Here is an 18,298-nt window from a genome sequence, read left to right as displayed (position 1 = left end):
TCGCGCTTTACATTGTTACAATGTCATTTAAAGCATCTATAAAGTGGCAACTAGTTACGTTCCAACATTGATTGAGTATTAAACTAATAACTTAGAACTGCAAGGAAAATCTGAGACATGCGATAATTAACGGGGCAGCGAAGAAGCGACTGGCGTGCAATATAACGGGCCAACGTAGCCTGCTGTCGGCTGTTTTGGTTTTGCAAACGTAAGTTTGCTCGCTGAATTAACAGAAAACTATTCTATAAAGAAACTTGAAAGACTTACCGTAGTTAATAGATGAAATAGAGAATCCAACAAACACTTCACCTAACACAATAACGCGATCTGTCAAAATAAAATTCACAACACCCGACAGACGACAGACTTAGTAACTCGAACTTTGCGAACTGTGATTTGATTGGAAGACAACATCAACAGGTGGACGAGTCCACTCGCAGATGGAGGGGGGAGTTGCGCGCGCAGCTCTGGCAGGCTTGCCACTTTCTAACCTTAACCTGTTCGAAAGTACGGGACATTTTGTTAATTCCTTATTACTTTCAAAATATTGACAGCCGCTCCCCACTTAATTAAAGCGCTTTCGGTTTTTACCTTTTTCGACCTTGTTAGTGACCATGCCCCAAGCTGGTTTTAGTTTGGCGCTCCGCTCTTACTTTCTTTGAGTTTGGGCCGCGAATTTCTTCAAATAAATACAGTAACTTAGCTCTGCTGCTTTACTATACTAAATAATATTAATTTTGTTGAAATATTTTTTACGCGAGGATTACTTCTGTTTGGTTTGTGTAAGAGAATCTGATGCACCACTTATGTTTATCTTTGTGGTGCTGGACACTAATTAAAAATTAACTATTTTACTCCTCCCTTGGATAAAACTGGTTCAACCTACTTGTCATATATTCTAGTAGGTAAATAAAGGGATCTAAAAATTATCAGTGTTTTACTTGGGGGAGTATGTTTTATCTATGGTTTTATCTTTATGTACACCGATTAGTTACTTATTTATTTGTTAGACAGTACATACACCATCACGAAACATATGACGGACATCAATAAAGTCTTTCGTCTTGTTTACAAACATCTAATAAATACGTTCTAATCGCGTTTTTAAAATTAACGTTTGTGTTTGCAATGTCCGCCAGATCTTCCAAAAAGGCTTCGAGGGAGAAGGCGAAGCAGGCCGTCCTCGAGGAATCCCCCAAATACACATACACGGACATGCTGATGTTGAGGGCTCCGCCCCCCTCGGTGCCACGACCCAGGGGGGCCCGTGTACCCGGGGGGTTACCGCTGTGGGAGACTGCTCCCCTCAATGCCAAGCTACCCTTGATGTCTGGTCCTGAGGGTCCTTTGGTCTTCACCAGAGGAAAGCTGGGAGTAAAGGTAACTCAGTTCAAGTCCAACTGTAGAATTATTGTATAGGTTATGTTAACTGAAAGTTTAGGTCAAAATAGGCCCCTACTTATAGCCTGTGAAGGAATCTTTCTATTGGTTTTTCGTCTACCTGAGACTGTCCCAGGCTTTAAACTAATGGCAGAGGATCAGGATACAGGTTCCACAGACCAAGTATTTAGAAGGCGTTACAAACTGTAAACTGTAGCAGTTATTTTCATGTTTTAGTGACCACACTATACTTGGACGACGAAATAACTTATATAACATATTTTCTTACTTATTGATAGAACATTTGCGTTTGCAAAGCAGGAAAAATCACTGTATTCGAGTTTGGCTGTTTTGGCAACATAGCACAAATTTATAATTTTGGCGGTACCATTGGAATTGATTCTTCTACGTTTTTAATGTGAGGAGACGGTCCGAACCGGGGCCAACGTAAATCCAAACTTTACTAGGCCTATCTATAACGTCGAAATTTTGTTAGATTAATTAATTGATAGCCCGTTGACAAATTGGCATCTAGAACCCAACCCGCTTGGAATCAACTGAACAACCTTCAAATTGGAGGTTAGGTTTTTTTATAGCCCTTCCAGAACATACTTTGAACAATTGAGAACAAAAATCAATTAACAAGAACACTGAAGAATACTTTGAATTTGAAAACTAAATGCTTTAAAACTTTATTAAGAAAAGTATGCCTATGTTGACATGATAATCCCCATGATTTTACAGCCTTTTATCATCAACATCGCAATGTTCTCACAGGCCGATATATGGATAAATAGTGTAGGCCTACACGCTCTCGTTTTCCATTACGTAAGATTTAGATTAACAATCTCGACTAGTTAGCAACAGATCTCAATTATTGGAAGCCTAGTTTCCTTCGTATTAACCACTTTCTATCGTGCCTACAGCTACAGCAATGCTGTGAATAACATCATTAACGTAGGTACTCATAGGTTAGTGTTATATATTTCCTACTTATGTAATGATTATTAACGTGATTCACGATTTAACAAATTGTCTCCAAATGTCAAAGATAAATTGTTAAATTTTACGTTTTAGGGGTAAAAAAAATGTTTAGTCCATGAAACCCGTTCCCATAGCTGGGCTTAGTAACTTTTGTTCAAATAAACGTATTTTTACACCCCAATCAAAATTGGATCATTTTTACTCGGGTTATGGTGTTGACACAGATATAATGTATATAAAAATAACTGTATATGAATTTGGACGAATGGGGTTTTTGGTCTCTGAAGACATAAAAATTAAAAAGTAAATCGATCACTGTTATCTCCGTGCAAACTATGGAAATAGCTTCTTCCTACAGGTAAATTAGCTAAAATAAAAAATATCTCTCAATACGACATTAACTTCTATTGTGTGTGCGCCGTACTAACTTCTACCGCAATTTAGGTACATGTGTGTGCTGCTGGTTGCGTCTTAGCTCCTGCAACCGTTCTCAAGTAGCATAGATTAAAAGAAGTAGACATATATATGTCTATACTCCTTTTATCTATGCTAGTAGTTCTTTTGATTCATTTATAAGACATAAGACATGTTTATTTCCAGTAGACATATTACGAATGTATTGGAAGAATCGAACATTTTTCATGCAGAGCAGTTGTCAAATTGAGAATTAAGTTACAAAGTAGTGTACTTTAAAGTCTAGTAAAAAAAATCGTATTTCCAGTGGTTTCTTACCTTAAAAATATTGGGGATTAACTGAATACAATATATGAATAAAACAAAATAAAACAAATAAAACAATTTTTGTTGACAAAAAGTTAGTTTGTTGATATTATTTTTTTGCAACAAAATAACCTATAAAACAATAGCTTTACTTTTACTATGAATAATTTTTCCCATTGATACTTTTATACCACCATTGTAAATTTTTTAACACATTTTTGAACATGTAATTAAAAACAAATAACGTAAATGTATATATGTAGGTGTAATAAATCTGTATATGTATCTGTATAGGTGTAATCTCCTATCAAAGTGATAAATTCAAGCTATGTCTTGGGTTATAGACAACATTTTCCTCTCTAGAAGAGACGGTACTCGGTACTCATTTACTATGAACTCTAAATTTTGAGACTCTTCTCCATTCTACATCAATGTAAATACTCTTTACCGATATTAACCCTTCCCTAACAGCCTATGATTTGTATAGAGACAGCAAAATTATTTGATTTGGTCTGAAACTAAAAAATATATTTTTATGGGAATTCAATTTGTTAATTTTCTCTACAGTTATGGAAGAGCTCTCCAGGAGTCATGTTCGAACTCTCCGATCCTTACAACAATGAGGTCAAGTTTGACTATGAGTCTGTTCACGACCACCACCTTCGAGCTTGGTTGCGGAACCCGAAGAATCTTCAGGTATTGTCCAACTCTTTTGACTTAGTGTCTCATTTATAGATCGTTAGACTAGACTATTACTCATGGTTTAAATAGTTCTAGCTTAGAACTTTGAAGCTCCACTACATCATAGAGACAAAGTAACGTACGGAGGAAACACGCTTAAGGGACGACTGTGCGCTTACAGCTCTAGTATTGTGTGAGAAATATACTTGTGACGAACAAGGAAGAGCCTGAGTGCTGAGCACTGTGCCGAAGTTCCTATTCCACAGGGCACTGGGTCTTTCTCCACCGTGAGCGGTGTAGTACTCAATGGCGTGGGGGCAGTGTTGGACCCTAGACACCATCGACTAGTGCTAGGCACCATTGAATGTTTCCTCTGTACCTTACTTCTTTATGGTAGTTAGGTAATTAATGTAGTCCGAAGGTACATAGCATACACTACTTATCCAATCAGAATTAATAATCACATGAACACTATCACAATTGAGGTAAAATTTTTGAGTGCCATTTACATGGGAGGATTAAGCTATTCACTTTGCTCACTTTTGAGACTTTGGGTGTATTCATGAACTCACGCAAATAATGATTATTGATGGATTGATTGGCTGTAACCAATGCCGTTGTTTTCCCGCAGGTCCTGAAGAAGCAAGGACTAGTGGTGCCACAATTGAGAGCTACTTGTAGCGTTGACCAATACAATAACTACCGTCACTTTTTGTACAAATTGTACAGTAACAGCTTAAGGAACGATATAGAACAAAAGGTAAAACTAGGTTATTGATGACTGATAACTGTTTAGTACAGACTCGTAGACCTACTGATATTTTTTCCTTTTGCTAGTGGCATTTTGTGCGGAACAATTTAATATTGAAAATTGTGGTTTCAACTTAAAGTTACACTGGATCCCTGTAAACAAAGATCGGAAAAAAATTCCAAGATGCTATCCAGATTAGTAAAGTTTGTGCATGAGTATGCATAAATATTTTGAACTTCATGAAATGTCTCTGAATGAAAATGTGGCTTAGAACCTATAAAACTGATGTTGACGGGGATAAAGAGATATAGAATGGGCTTTGAAAGTTGGCATTTTAACCAAATTTCACTACATATAATTCTTTACAATTTTCCCAAGAAACAGATTAAAAATTTAAATTTTTCTAGTCCACCAGTACAAGTATTAATAGTAAAACTTTGTTAAGAAAACTTTACCGGTACCCAACTTTTAAGCCCAAGATTCCTTAATGATTATTGTCTAACCTACATGCTTCCTAAGCTTAATCTAAAGAATTACTCAGGAAAATCTGGCAAAGGAGAAATTGATGGTTGGAAAAGCTATCGAGAATGCGGAGAAAGAGGCAACGAGACTGAAGAAGCTTGAAGACTCAACAACTGTTAGACGTAAGAACATGAGCAGATTGGAACACCTGGAAATGGAACGGCTTTTGAAGTAAGAGGATGGGTATTGCTTATACAGGGTTAGTAAAAAGTGTGGAGACCCCCTGTTATTTTTTTAACGGCCCATACTAGAAAAACTAAACTTGGCACACCTTTATGATATGTTATGACGTACTTTTTGGGCATAACCGTAACTTGGTGTACGTCCCCAAAATGGGGGATTTTGGGGGAAACTCAGAAATATCAAATACAAAGACCCATCGAGTGACCTCTCATTTTGAAGGTCCTGGTAAAAAAAAACCAACAACGCAAACTAAAGGTCTTTATCTCAATCCAGTAAAAAATGGCAGCCAATTGAAATTCTCAGAAGTTAAATTTAACTTACAGCTTTCCAAGTATGGAGACCCCCTGTAAATTTTGTAGCGGCTCACACTAGGAAAACTAAACTCTACACACCTTTTTGGCATGTTATGAAGTACTTTTTAAGCCTAATAGCCACTTGCTTACCAAACCCAAAATGGGGGATTTTGGGGAAAACTCAAAAGTTTTAAATGATAAGCCCATCGAGTGACCCTTCATTTCGAAGGTCCTGATAAAAGAAAACTAACAACGCAAACTAGAGGTTTCTATCTCAATCCAGTAAAAAATGGAAGCTGATTGAAATCTTTAGAAGTTGGAAATAACTTGCAATTTTATATTCAATTGTCTGCCATATTTTACTGTGTTAAGATAGAGACCTATGGTTAGCGTTGTTAGTTTTCTTTTATTATGACCTTCAAAATGAGGGGCCACTCGATGGGGCTTATCATTAAAATTTTTTGAGTTTCCCCCAAAATCCCCCATTTTGGGTTTGAGAACTTATGAGGATTTCAATTGGCAGCCATTTTTTACTGAACTGAGATAGAGACCTCTAATTTGCGTTGATGGTTTTCTTTTACTAAGACCTTCAAAATGAGGGGTCACTCGATGGGTCTTTGTATTTGAAATTTTTGAGTTTCCCCCAAAATCTCCCATTTTGGGGATGAACACCAAGTGGCGGTTATGCCCAAAAAGTACTTCTTAACATGCCATAATGGTGTGCCGAGTTTAGTTTTTCTAGTATGGGCCGTTAAAAAAATAACAAGGGGTCTCCACACTTTTTACTAACCCTGTATAAATAGAAAGTAAGTGTATAATATTAGTTCTATACAACACCAATGTAAGAGAGTGTATTTTTTAAGGCGAAGAAAAGTAAGGGATGGGTGTTGAGTCTTTGACGAATTTCTTTAATCAAGTGTGTATTTTTTTCAATTAGGTAGCCTACTCTTCAACACTACTTTCCATAATAACCACAGAATATTATGTTTAACTTTTAAACAACCTTCTATTTGTTACCAGATGTAAAAAGCGACTTCAAAGAGTCATTGAAAAAGCAGCTGCTGCTGAGAAGAAAAGAGAAGAAGAACTTGAGCAAAGAAAGGAGAGGATGGATGCATTTGATAGGAAGATACGCAGTAGAATTGAGGCGGCACAGAAAATTGAACGGCAAAACAAGATAAAAGCGATGAAGTTGAGGTACAAACAAGACGTTGAAATGAAGAAACTGTTTGAGAAACGTTCAAAACTTCGCGAGATGGAGATGAAACAGAAGGTACGGCTTTTATTTATTATTTCCAGAGTTGGTGGGAAGGTCCAATCTGGTTAATGGGGCGAAAGCGATAAACAACGAAGGTAGTGATAATTCAATCTAAAACTATACTTATTCGCTAGGTGCTTTATTACTATAAATAGTTGCTTTACAATTGGACAGAGTACAACTCTGACTCAAAAGTTCAAAGATGTGTTGTTGAAATAATTGAACAAGCAGATTGAAAAAATCAGCTGTTTTGCTATATTTTTAATGTGAAGTTGATGAAAGACTAAGGAGGGAGAAGGATCCAAAACATAATTAGAAAAAAGTGTAGGTAATGAATACAAACCCTTTCAAAAGTGAAATGCTTATGGAGACTAGTCAGAATGGAATTATGCCGCAGAAATGAGCTTTGTGGGGCCGCCATAACAATCGCTCGTGACACGGCTGCGCTACTCTATCTCTTACTCTCTCTAAGCTGATTCTTTCTCTCACTCAGTCAGCTGACTTGGCCGCAAACTCGCTAGTCTACCTAGGAGCCGCCTCGGGAACTACCCAAAATTCAAATATTCCCAGACTGAATTTTTTACAAAGGCTCTTCTTATAAGTTTTGTATTCATTGGTGTAGGTCAAAATTTCCAAGAATTATCGGTATTACACTCCATCCTTTTTCGGTAAACCAAATCTGTACAGACTGTAATAATTGTACCCCTCCCCCTCACCGATTTGGACAGGTGGAACTGCTGTTTCCTTAAAACTTAACTACCCTTAATTAACCCTTAATTAGTGAAAATTATAAATGTTCCTTTTGGTAAATGTTTCAGGCAGAGGCTAGATGGAAGAAGAAGGTAGAAGAACAATTGAAACAAATAGAAAAGGAAAAATTCTTGTATGAAAAAAGAAAAACAGCGATGGAACAAGAGAGACAACAATATGTGAAAGCAATGGAGAAGGAGTGGGCAAGGATGGAGGGTAAGTGTGGAGTATGAAAACTTCTTCGCTGGAGATTGGCAAGGCAATCTGAATTAGCTATGGCGAGACCTTGAATTATTTTCTTTACTATTAGTATGGATGTGGCTATACTTATTTACGGAAAGGTTCATGTATGTAATCCAGTTTTTCAAAATAGCAAAAATTATCATTGATGAAGTTAGACTTGGTTCATGTAATGATTATTACAAACACAGGAGGTGCTACCTGTGAAGGTAATAAAATTTTATATAATTTCTGATTAGAATTAAAAAAACAAAATATTCGGTGTTGTAAATATTGGATAACTTTTATCGTTAATTGTAAGTCCTTGGCCATACAAATACTGTAGACTTTTGTTCATCCCATTTGAACAAAAGGGTGCCCATTTGTCGGGTGCTGTGTTCAAGCCTGCTGGGGGTGTTCATGGATCTATCGCCTTGGTCACCTCTGGTTTCCCAGCAACTGGGTAAGGCCTCGATCGGTTAGTGGTGTAAATAGGTGGTTGGGGTTCCCCCCATCAGCTTGCTGGTGGTCCCCTTCTTCCTGGCTTTGATGGCGGGTTCTGCCTGCCAGGGATTGGATAGGTCCCGAGTGTTGCTTGCACAAAATGTGTCAGAGCATTCCACTATGGTCCTTCTGGGTTTCGTACCTGGGGGAACCCAGGTGGAGTGACGCTTAAACAAGTAGCCGGTATCCCTGGTTAGGATTGAGGAGCAACCCTCTCTCCGAAGGGTTGCTTCGGCAGCCGGTGAGCCTGATGACCTGAAGTCATCCTCCCATGGTGTGCCAAAGGTCAGTGCGTATGCTTCGGCCTACATCATGGGGCCCGGGTGTGTTTAATTATAGGTACCGGGTTTGCAGTCAGGGAGCTTCTGGCTCTTATGATAAACGAAAATGGAAATGGAAATGATCCTTTTGTTTCTTAAAACATAATATTCATTATTTGTTCACCGTCCTGCTCATGTTCAGTAACAGGTAGGCCTATACCGTACTTTTATCATTTTATTATCTCGTATTACTGTAACTTACTAATTTTACATCCATTTTCGTAGTCTTACTTCTGGTGGTTTAGACTTTTTAAGTTGGAAAAGGGGCTGTTTTTTGCTGTCCAAGGTAGAGTAATTTTAGTGATCACTTGAAACTAAATGTTTACTAACAGTATAAAATATTTTAGTCAGTTTACATCCATTATGCCTTTGCAATACTGTATTTAGAATTCCCAAACATACTTTACACTCTTACATCATCTAATGCTGAGCGTATGTGTTTAGATGAACTGAGTGAACGGAAGTGTAGAACGACTTTGGAAAAAGTGAGGATGAACAAACGCAAGCAAACGATGAAGCAAATAATGCGATCTGTATCTGAAGCCTACGCATCCAATAAGGTACTGTGTTATACAGGGTGTCCCTGAACGTAGTTGAGTGAGCCAGTGCTCTAGTAAGAATGGGCTAGTGCCTAAAATTCTATTTTCTACCTGATTGTTTGTTGCTGAGATAGTCGATTCGTAGTTCATAACAGTTGCTATCATCAGCTTACAATTTTGTATTAGTTTGACTCTGGTTAAAAATTTGCGTACCGGTATTTAACAGAAATCAGTTACTTTTATCAGCACAATCTGACAGTGGCTCACTTCAACTACGTTCATTTTGATTAAAAAACAGGCGATAAACTTAACATGGCGATGGAATGTCTATTTGTATCAATAGTCGATGATTTTATTGATATTCTTAAGCTTACAGGATTAGGTAACAAGGCCCTTTTCCATCAGGATTAGTAAAAGACAAAGTTTTCACCTCATTTCGAGACCTGGAACAGGTGTAAAAGCATCCCAAATCATGAAAACTTTATTTATTAACTCATTGTGATGGGAAATGTCTGAAAATCCCTCAACATAGTCAAACTAGACAGAATTTGGGATGGATTCAATATTAAAGAGAAAACATGAATTTTAGATTAAATTTAATGAGTTATAAATAGGTGTAATTGAGGTAAGTGAGTTACTTAAAGCACTTGCAGACTCCGTTGTGACATTGGCCACCTGTGTAGCCACTTTTGAGCACCATACAGTGAGTTGTGCATCCACCATGGAGCAAGGACTTGGCACCGAATCCCGCCCAACTACAAATGTGCTTCTCTGAAACATTGATATGATTAAATTCACTCACAATAATTTCACTAAGACAGCGATACGTGCTTTTGTATACATAAGTTGTAAACAAATGAAAAAAGCATAATTATGAGTCATGCTACTGCAAGTGGCCTTACAAAATTCACTACGATCAATTTAGCAAAAAAATAATTATATCTCCATTGTTGGTTTAACAAAAAAGATTGTAAAGTTAACAATAATTTGTTATTTTTAGTTTCCCTTATTGGTCAAAATTCCAAAAAGTAGATTTATTAATCAAAATTCAGTAATTTTTAAATCAGCACATTATCACTATGTCATAGGATCAATTAAAATCCCTTTATTTCTATTCTAAAAATGACAACAACTTTAACATAGGAATCGTTTGACTATAGTTCGGCCGCTTAGAAAGCGACCTCCTCCAGCATTGGTTTAGCATTAGCGCGCAGGTCGTTTTCTAAGCGGCCGAACTATAGTTCTATTTATTCTCAATATAGTGCTTTGTTAATGTGTTACAAAGATCAGCTGTTTATGTTTGGCCAGGACCATTTATATATTGAAAATACAATAAAGAACAGCTGGGTCCAGTTTCAATCCATCAAAAAGTATTGTTACAAGATTCGTAAAAAATTAACAGTAGGAATACTTTACAGATTCTGAAATGATCAGTGTTCAGTATATTTACCTATTTATCTGAATAAATCTTATAATGCTTAGTGCTTTTACTGCTTTTGATCAAAACTGTTTTACAAGGATACATTTGGAACCAGCAAATTTGATATAAAATTCATGTTCACTTACCTTCTCTTCGAGAGTAGTTATCTGTCGGTGCAGAAAAAGCCATAGACAACAATAAACACAGACAAATGGGAAATGACAGGTACATCTTGCTTGGATAAAAACAGCTGATTGGAGATACACACTGTAGATCAGCTGATTATATATTCTCCTTCTCTCTCACTCATAGGGGATCTACAGGACTTTGCACCCAGTGGAAATTACAGCAGTTGCGTACTTTACTGACCTCAATAGCAGCATGTGGTGAATTACAATTGCATTTATCCTTGTTTATCAAATTGAATTTGCATTGAACATAATTTATTGCTCATGGTTCCAAGTGATATGTGTGAAGTGAATTTCATATGCATCCTAGCTGCTGGAAACATTGCACTGTTAATAATATTCTTGAAAACTAAATCAGCTGATCGTAGACAGTTACAGCTTTGATTATTGTTGATTATTATTACAGCTGTGGCCAGTTTTTGAATATTAGTTTAACTGTCCAGTTTACAAAATTGTTGTTTTCCATTGAATTATATAAATGAGTCCGTCCACACCCCTAAAACTGTCGGTCAAACTGTTCCCGTTGTGATAGAAGTGAACTTCCCTGCGCTTATAATATTAGTGATGAGAAAAAATAACTCACAAACATTTTCAAATACAGTAGTAGGCTATAGTATAGTATGGTAGTATAGGATATTTTTAGAGTAACTCTGAAGATGCTACTCCCTGTGGCGAAATGTGCATAAGTAAACTAATTGGACTTGAAAATTCAAGGTAACCAACAAAATAAAAGGTAACTTAATTAAAAACTCCTTGAAACTGGGTAACTTTGAATGTGTTGTAGACCTGAGTTTTCCACCACCATCAAGTTTGGTCTCGTCCAGCGCAGCCATTACATTCCTAAAATATCTATTAGTAGTACCTTTTCTTAGTTATCTCATTGGTATCTTTTAAAAATCAAAACTATACTGTTGTGATTTAAACTGTTGCAGAGCATTGCGTTTTTGTCTCAGGACGAAGAGACTTTAGCAACTCTAAATGAACGAATCCAACAAACCCTGCGAGAGATTAGATATGGTGAGACCCTGGATTATTTGTTCTTTTACTTTTGAAATCATCAAAACAAAATATAAAAAAATTGTTTAAAAATAACTCTAACTTTATTTATTGACAATTTTGCAGATTTGGAACCGTACATTGTGATCGCTCATGCTAAAAGCCGTTTGGAGAAACAAGAAAATGTGGTATGTATTGAAAAATAAACTAATAGAGCTAGAGACTAATAAGTAAACTCGATTTACATTTTTTTATTATTTTTACACTGAAACTGCAGGTCAATCTCAAGCCCTTCTAAGTCTGATTTAAACTGTTAAATTTAGATGGCTTGTGACCGATGAGGTCCTACCTATTACTACCTACCTTTATCTTACCTCCTTGGCCATTGAAACCTAAGAAGGTTTTGGGCCTCGCCAACGATGTCTTTCCACTACACTATATTCTCGGCTGCCATAGGTGTAGTGCCCAACGCAGCCATATCCTTCCAGCAACTGGCTCTTCCACCAGTGGTCTCCCGACTTCTGAGTTGTTCTGGTCAACAGCTTTTATTAATGATGAATTCTCTCTCTTACACACATGTCCAGCCCATCTCAGTCCATACCCTTGGCAAAATGGAGTGCCCCTGAATGCCAGGTAATATACATGTTCAGCGGCACTACCATATTGCCAAGAGAGCTGTGGCAGTCTGGGATTTTTTAGATGTGAAATTTAAATATCCTGAATACCAACCCAGAACACAGTTTAGTAAATTTTAACCATATTTAACTAGGCAAGAGAACATTTAACTAGGTAACTAGGCAAGAGAAACGTGAACTCCGCTAGCCAGTATTATCTTGCAATTTGATTGGGTTTTTGTTGAGTGTCACAAAGTATTCGGCACATCTCTTGCTGCATTGTGTTCGACGATGGTTAGATCCTGGCTTGGAGTGTGAGGGCTGTTGCTGCTGACAAGAAATGTCAGCGTCAGAATTTCGTGCAATGTGTATGTGAGGGAGTCAGGTTATAAAAGACTGGAGCGAGAGGGGTTCAAAATTGGGAGCTTACAGTCAAGACTTACACAATCTTCCCTACAGTTGTCCTCTTAGTAAAGATCTCTTTTTCAAATTCATTTTTGTAACAATGTTCGCAATTCATAATAAGTTGTTGCAAAAATTTTAATCTCTATTTGAATCTTGACTCAGGCTTCCTGTAATCAAAACTTTTCCCTTCACCGTTTTACTTCACATTGCTATCCAAAATTCATAAGTTAATGTAAAATAGTGTGAACCCTATTTTTAATAAAACAAGTTAATTATTGAATCTTTTTACTACCCTTATAAAACTCCAAAGAGCACAAAAAATAACACTTCCGTTGGATTCACTCAAGAGTAGGTTAGGAGAAAATTACAGCGAAGAAAAAAATCTCAGTATTTCCAGCTGATTCATAACTCTTATCGCAAGTGTAAAATTTATTTCACATGTTTAAGCCACTACCGGTGAGCGCTGCCATCAAATATCTTCTGGAGCAAGTGATTGTTGAGTACACAGCCAATCAGTTTCAACCCGTCATGACGCAGATAGCTAAGAAAGTTCTAACTGTAAGTAATCGTTTAACTCATTTCCAATGTCAAAAGACATAAAAGTTGTACTGTAGCTGGTAAAAAAAATTAGATTACTCCCAGTTCCAAGGTAAAGTTGTGTAGTTGTAAGTTTGTGACCAATATGTACAACCGACAGTTTTCTTTCATCTTAAAATGTCATGTCCTTTTAAATAAAAACAAATTTATAAGCAGTTCTTGATAAAAAGAAGTACCACAGTAAAAAAAATCTTAACAGTTATCATAATTGGTCAACCAAATTTGAGAAAAGTCCCTTTCACAAGCCTTAATCTGTAAAACCATGCATTTGCAAATTTTAAATGATTGGCAGTGTATATTTTAAAAGTCAAAATCAAGAAAATGAGACTGGATAAGAAGACTGGACTTTGCAGCAGACACTTGATGCTGTATTTTATGCATCTGTGTGTATTCGTGGTTTTCAAACGTATTTCAAGTATGTTAAATAAGAATAAGATATATTTTAAATTGACAAGACACACTAGCTTCTTCTGGAGACAATCATTCACACAACCATTTCTCTCACTAAATTATTTGTTACTGTCATAAACATATTAGTTAATTGATTTCTTTTCCCATCCCAACATTGTGTAAAAATAACACACACAGCTTGATGGTGTATTGTTTTCATTTTTTAAGGTGTTAGACTTATATACTTTAATATATTCAACCTAGTCTATGATTCAGTTTGTTGAGAGCATACACTTTTCCAGACGATTGATGAACTCAAAACGCAAACGGAAGAAAGGCCGTCAGTCTTCTCAAGAAGGACGAGATCCAGCTCTTCTGAGTTTGTTAAAAGCCAGGTATGCTGGTGTTGTATTTACATATTTTATGGAAAAGAGTGACGGATGAATGTTAAGCCAACAATATGACTGCAACAGCTGTGTTACTAACCAGGATCAGCTGTTTCTTTGGTCAATTTATTAAAAGCCTCAAGGACAGCTGGGTCCAGTTTAAAACAATAGAAACCATATGGCACTTTTAAGATCCAACCAAAAACCTTTAGATCATGAGCTCTTCATCCACTACCTTTTTTTTCATTAATTCCATTTCATTTTTTGTCGAGAGAACCAAAGCTCCCCGACGACTACCCGGTACCTGGATATCCTTAACTACCGGGCCCCATGGCGTTGGCTGGAGCTTGCGCACCAACCCTGAACACACCATGGGGTGGATGACTTAAGGCCATCAAGCTCATCGGCTGCCAACAGTAATGCCCATCGGAAAGAGGGTTGCCCCTCAATCCTAACCAGGGATACCGACTACTTGGTCAAGCGCCCACTCCACCTATTACCACCACTACCCGATGGAGGCCTTACCCAGTTGCTGGGAAACTAGAGGTGACCAGGGCGATAGATCCCTGAACACCCCAGCGGGCTTGAACCCAGCACCCGATCTACTTCGTTTGCCCATCTAGCCCAACATCACTGCCAGGCCATCAGGGTTTCCCAAAAGGAGGCAGGAATAGAAGTGGGTCCCACCCGGATGAACCTATCCACCCCTTAAAGGTGGCGACACCCTTAGCTCAATTGAGGTTCCAGGGAGAACCCCCCACACTCTAGATAACCATACCTTCCGGGCTCAGAGACAGGGATTGAGTGCGCCCAGCCGTTGCCCTCACACTGCGGAAAGTTACGTTCCCCTAGAGTGTCCCCGTGAGCTTACGGGTACTCGTCCGATTTCACCTCCAGGAAAGGCTACTTCCAAAGTCGAGGATTTGCCACACAGAATGTTGATCGCACACAGCAGGCGGGCCGAAACCCATAGAACCAAAGTCACAGGTAGGTGGGAGATATGATGGCGCATCTTCCATCTCTCCGAGAGCTAAACATCCCACCATCCTGGATGGAGGAATGTCACTGGGGACCCCTAAGGGCTGGCAATCCCAGTCGTCCATAGCTGTGGCTTTACCTGAAGTGCCGGTTCCAACACCGAGCAGTTACCTCCCCTTTGGGGGCTAATCTTTCACCTCCCAGGAAGAGGCTACTTCCAGAGCCGAGGATATGCCACACAGAATGTTAGTTGTACACAACAGGCAGGGCAAGCCCCTTGGAACCACAGAGCCACAGGTAGGTGAGAGGTGCTGCACGGAGGAGCCACTCTGAGAGCTAAACACCCCACCATCCTGAATGGAGGAATGTCACTGGGGACTCCCCTAAGGGCTGGCAATCCCAGTCCATAGCTGTGGCCTTACCTGAAGTGCTGGTTCCAACACCGGGCAATTACCTTCCCTCTGGGAGAGCTAGGGTCCGCGTGGTCGCTAGGCCACAAACCCACGCAAGCGTGGGTCCCCTGCAGGGATCATCCACTACCTATATGAAATTATCTACAGCTCATGAGCTCGTAGTTAATTGTTTTTGTAATGAATAATGAACTTTATTGCAAAAATGTTTCTCTTACCAAGGTGTTACTATGATATAGCTTGTTGAAGTAAGCATAAATTGAGCTTTCAATGGTCAGAAATTCTTATTTTGTGCTTGCGCTGTCTTACCAAAATGTTTGGAATGTTTTTTACCGTGTTTGTCACATTTGATCATGAAAAACTCATTTAAATTGCTTCCCCTATTCTGCTTTCATACTAGAATTCATTTACTGTGTTTACTATGAGAATTTGGGGGTTTTAAAAGGCATACACAATCACAATAAATGGTTATTAACTTCTGAAAAATAGTAAACTATGAAGTACAATTTTTTTGTTTCAGTCTTTGGCGCGACAAAAGGTCACCAGAATCAGGTAATCAACCTAATTTTATTTCCAGATTTAGTGTTTATTTTGTTCATATGTACCTACATAATACATATTTATTACCGGCACTTAAAATGCAAATAATTTTAATTATAACTTCCGACAATAAAAAAAGAATTAGATCCCAAACAGAAAAAAACTTACTTTTTCAAACTGTAATTTGAAGATTAAATTTCTATTTAAAAAGTAAATTGATAGGCTACACAATTAAGCGTAAATTAAATAAAAATAATAAAATAAAAGCGAAAATGAATAAATTTATAAATTTTAAACACAATGAGCAAGTTATGATATTTTTAATCTGATTTGTTTTGTTCTACACATAGAGTTGTATGTTTTTCAGCAATGTGGAGTTGGTAATTCCTATACACAAATCAGAAGACGAGTTTACAGTTGACCGCAGTAATCTCCGAAGGACTAGAGATAGACCACCTACGCCAATGGTAATAGCGTAATAGTACATAATAAAGAGTGTGGATACTTTTAGTCAAGAGATACATTTCCAAAAATAAATACAAGCAACAATGCTAACAATATTTTGGAAACTATATTCCCCACAAGCAATCGATGCTTATCTGTGTTCAGGGAACAGTTTGTTAACTTAACAACAGAAAATTAACAAAATTTGGACAGGAGATATCAGCTGTTTGTACGGTATTTCCCTTGTATGCTAATAGACAGCTGCTTGTAATTCCTCTTCTATGGTTATATGTATAAAGGGGTGTCCCACAATGAGGTTTAGACATTTTATTTTAGATTACAAAAAAGTTGGCGTATTTGACAGAAATCAGTAATTTAAATCAGCACAATGTTGGTAGCTCAATTACGCCCATTTTTATCTCAAACCTACATAACGTGGTAATGGAATGTATATTTCTAATTCCAATTTTAGTTTTACTGTTTTGAAATTTAATATAAATTACAACTACCAGCTACTTTTAACTACTTTTAATCATAGTTTGTTGACAGTTTTGTTTCTCACATTAAAATTATGTCTATTGTAACTATTCATAATTTTTGTTTAGTTTATAATTTTTAACTGTCAAATTTAACTTTCTGTTGACAGCCCTCCGTCACAAGGTTCACCGAGGCTATCTTCAGGGACCAGGAGCCGGATGAATTTTACGAGGTTCCAGCAGATGATTTTATCTTCTACGAACAAGCAGCCTTAAACAAAGAAATTCAACAAATCTCGAACAAGATGCTGCAAATGATACCGAGCCGAGTGAAGTCAGTCATCGAGAGTAGAAGTTACGACAGGATTTCAGTGGAGACAGTGAATTCTTTGGGTGATTGCACCTTTTATTGTTCCTAGTACCCTAGGCTCTAGCCTGGGATCATTTTTCACATTTCTTTGGGCTAGAATGAGAATGAGTAGCGACATTATCACTTAGATAAAATTCATTAGTGATTTTGCGGATTTGAACCCGGAACTTAAATCCTGGGGCCTATAACATTGTCCTATAATTCAGCTACTAGGAGGTCACAAATTGTGGTTATTTATAGGCATGCACTGTGGATGCGATGCTCCCTGAGTGTGGATTAACGTCCGCACTAGGGAGTACTACGACTATCCACAGTACTATCCTGATAATTAGACCAATTCGTTAATACCAAGGCAAAAATGTGGTCCGCATTCCACTTAACTGTAGGTCCCTTAGTTGCCATTAGTATCCGGGCTATTAATTAACAGCTGTGTCTAAGGATTATGTTGGCCTTAGTCACTAACACGACCACAAGATCGCACCACTCATCCTACACTCATATTTGGGTTAAAATACGCACATAGTGGCGTCCCCATCTTAAATGATTCATAGCACTATTTTTTTAGTGGCTCATTCAACTCATAAATAAATTTAAGGAATTTTGTACATTCTGTTTGCATAAATTAGATACACCAATCCATATTCAATGTCTACTTCAATATCTAAGAGTTAATTTTGATCCGTTCACTAACTTTCGGTTATATTTCAGAGCTGCCAGACAACAAGCCCGTGGCGAGACTTTGTTCGATGCTGTTGTTTGACGAGGCGCCCATGGATATCGCTCTGACCAGGATCGTTGACAGGATTATCCTCGGGTTCATGCAGGATATTAACATGACGCCGTCCTACCTGCGACTACGCATCAGGCAGATGAAGCATGAGATGAGAGATTGATAATGAGACAACGGAGATGTTTAATGAGAAATCCGCTGTGTATGGGAATAAATAAATTGGAATTTGACTGTGTTTGACTAATTCTTT

At 37.7% G+C, this 18,298-nt stretch overlaps 2 protein-coding genes across 2 annotated transcripts in view; one reads left to right on the top strand and one right to left on the bottom strand.

Moving 5' to 3' along the window:
* LOC128997616 (uncharacterized) overlaps nucleotides 1-385 on the bottom strand; it is an 81,621-nt gene extending 81,236 nt beyond the window's left edge. The window contains exon 1 of the mRNA XM_054423255.1: nucleotides 268-385. The gene's annotated coding sequence lies outside the window, so the exon portion shown is untranslated. The remainder of the gene's footprint in view (nucleotides 1-267) is intronic.
* A 707-nt stretch (nucleotides 386-1,092) lies between these two features.
* LOC128997615 (trichohyalin-like) lies at nucleotides 1,093-18,278 on the top strand. The gene is made up of 15 exons (XM_054423254.1): nucleotides 1,093-1,380; nucleotides 3,652-3,780; nucleotides 4,397-4,525; nucleotides 5,058-5,209; nucleotides 6,535-6,787; nucleotides 7,591-7,738; nucleotides 9,010-9,125; nucleotides 11,645-11,729; nucleotides 11,835-11,896; nucleotides 13,175-13,285; nucleotides 14,017-14,109; nucleotides 16,009-16,040; nucleotides 16,396-16,495; nucleotides 17,119-17,341; nucleotides 18,027-18,278. The coding sequence occupies exons 1-15, from the start codon at nucleotides 1,129-1,131 to the stop codon at nucleotides 18,209-18,211; spliced, it is 2,070 nt and encodes a 689-aa protein (XP_054279229.1). The 5' UTR covers nucleotides 1,093-1,128; the 3' UTR covers nucleotides 18,212-18,278.
* Nucleotides 18,279-18,298: the final 20 nt, after the last annotated feature.

The sequence above is a fragment of the Macrosteles quadrilineatus genome, unplaced genomic scaffold, assembly GCF_028750875.1.
Source record: "Macrosteles quadrilineatus isolate MER2022 unplaced genomic scaffold, UCM_ALF_1.0 Scaffold_6__1_contigs__length_79288215, whole genome shotgun sequence".
Lineage (NCBI taxonomy): Eukaryota > Metazoa > Arthropoda > Insecta > Hemiptera > Cicadellidae > Macrosteles > Macrosteles quadrilineatus.
The sequence above is the reverse complement of the archived record's forward strand: the minus strand, read 5'-3'. Positions and strand labels throughout refer to the sequence as shown.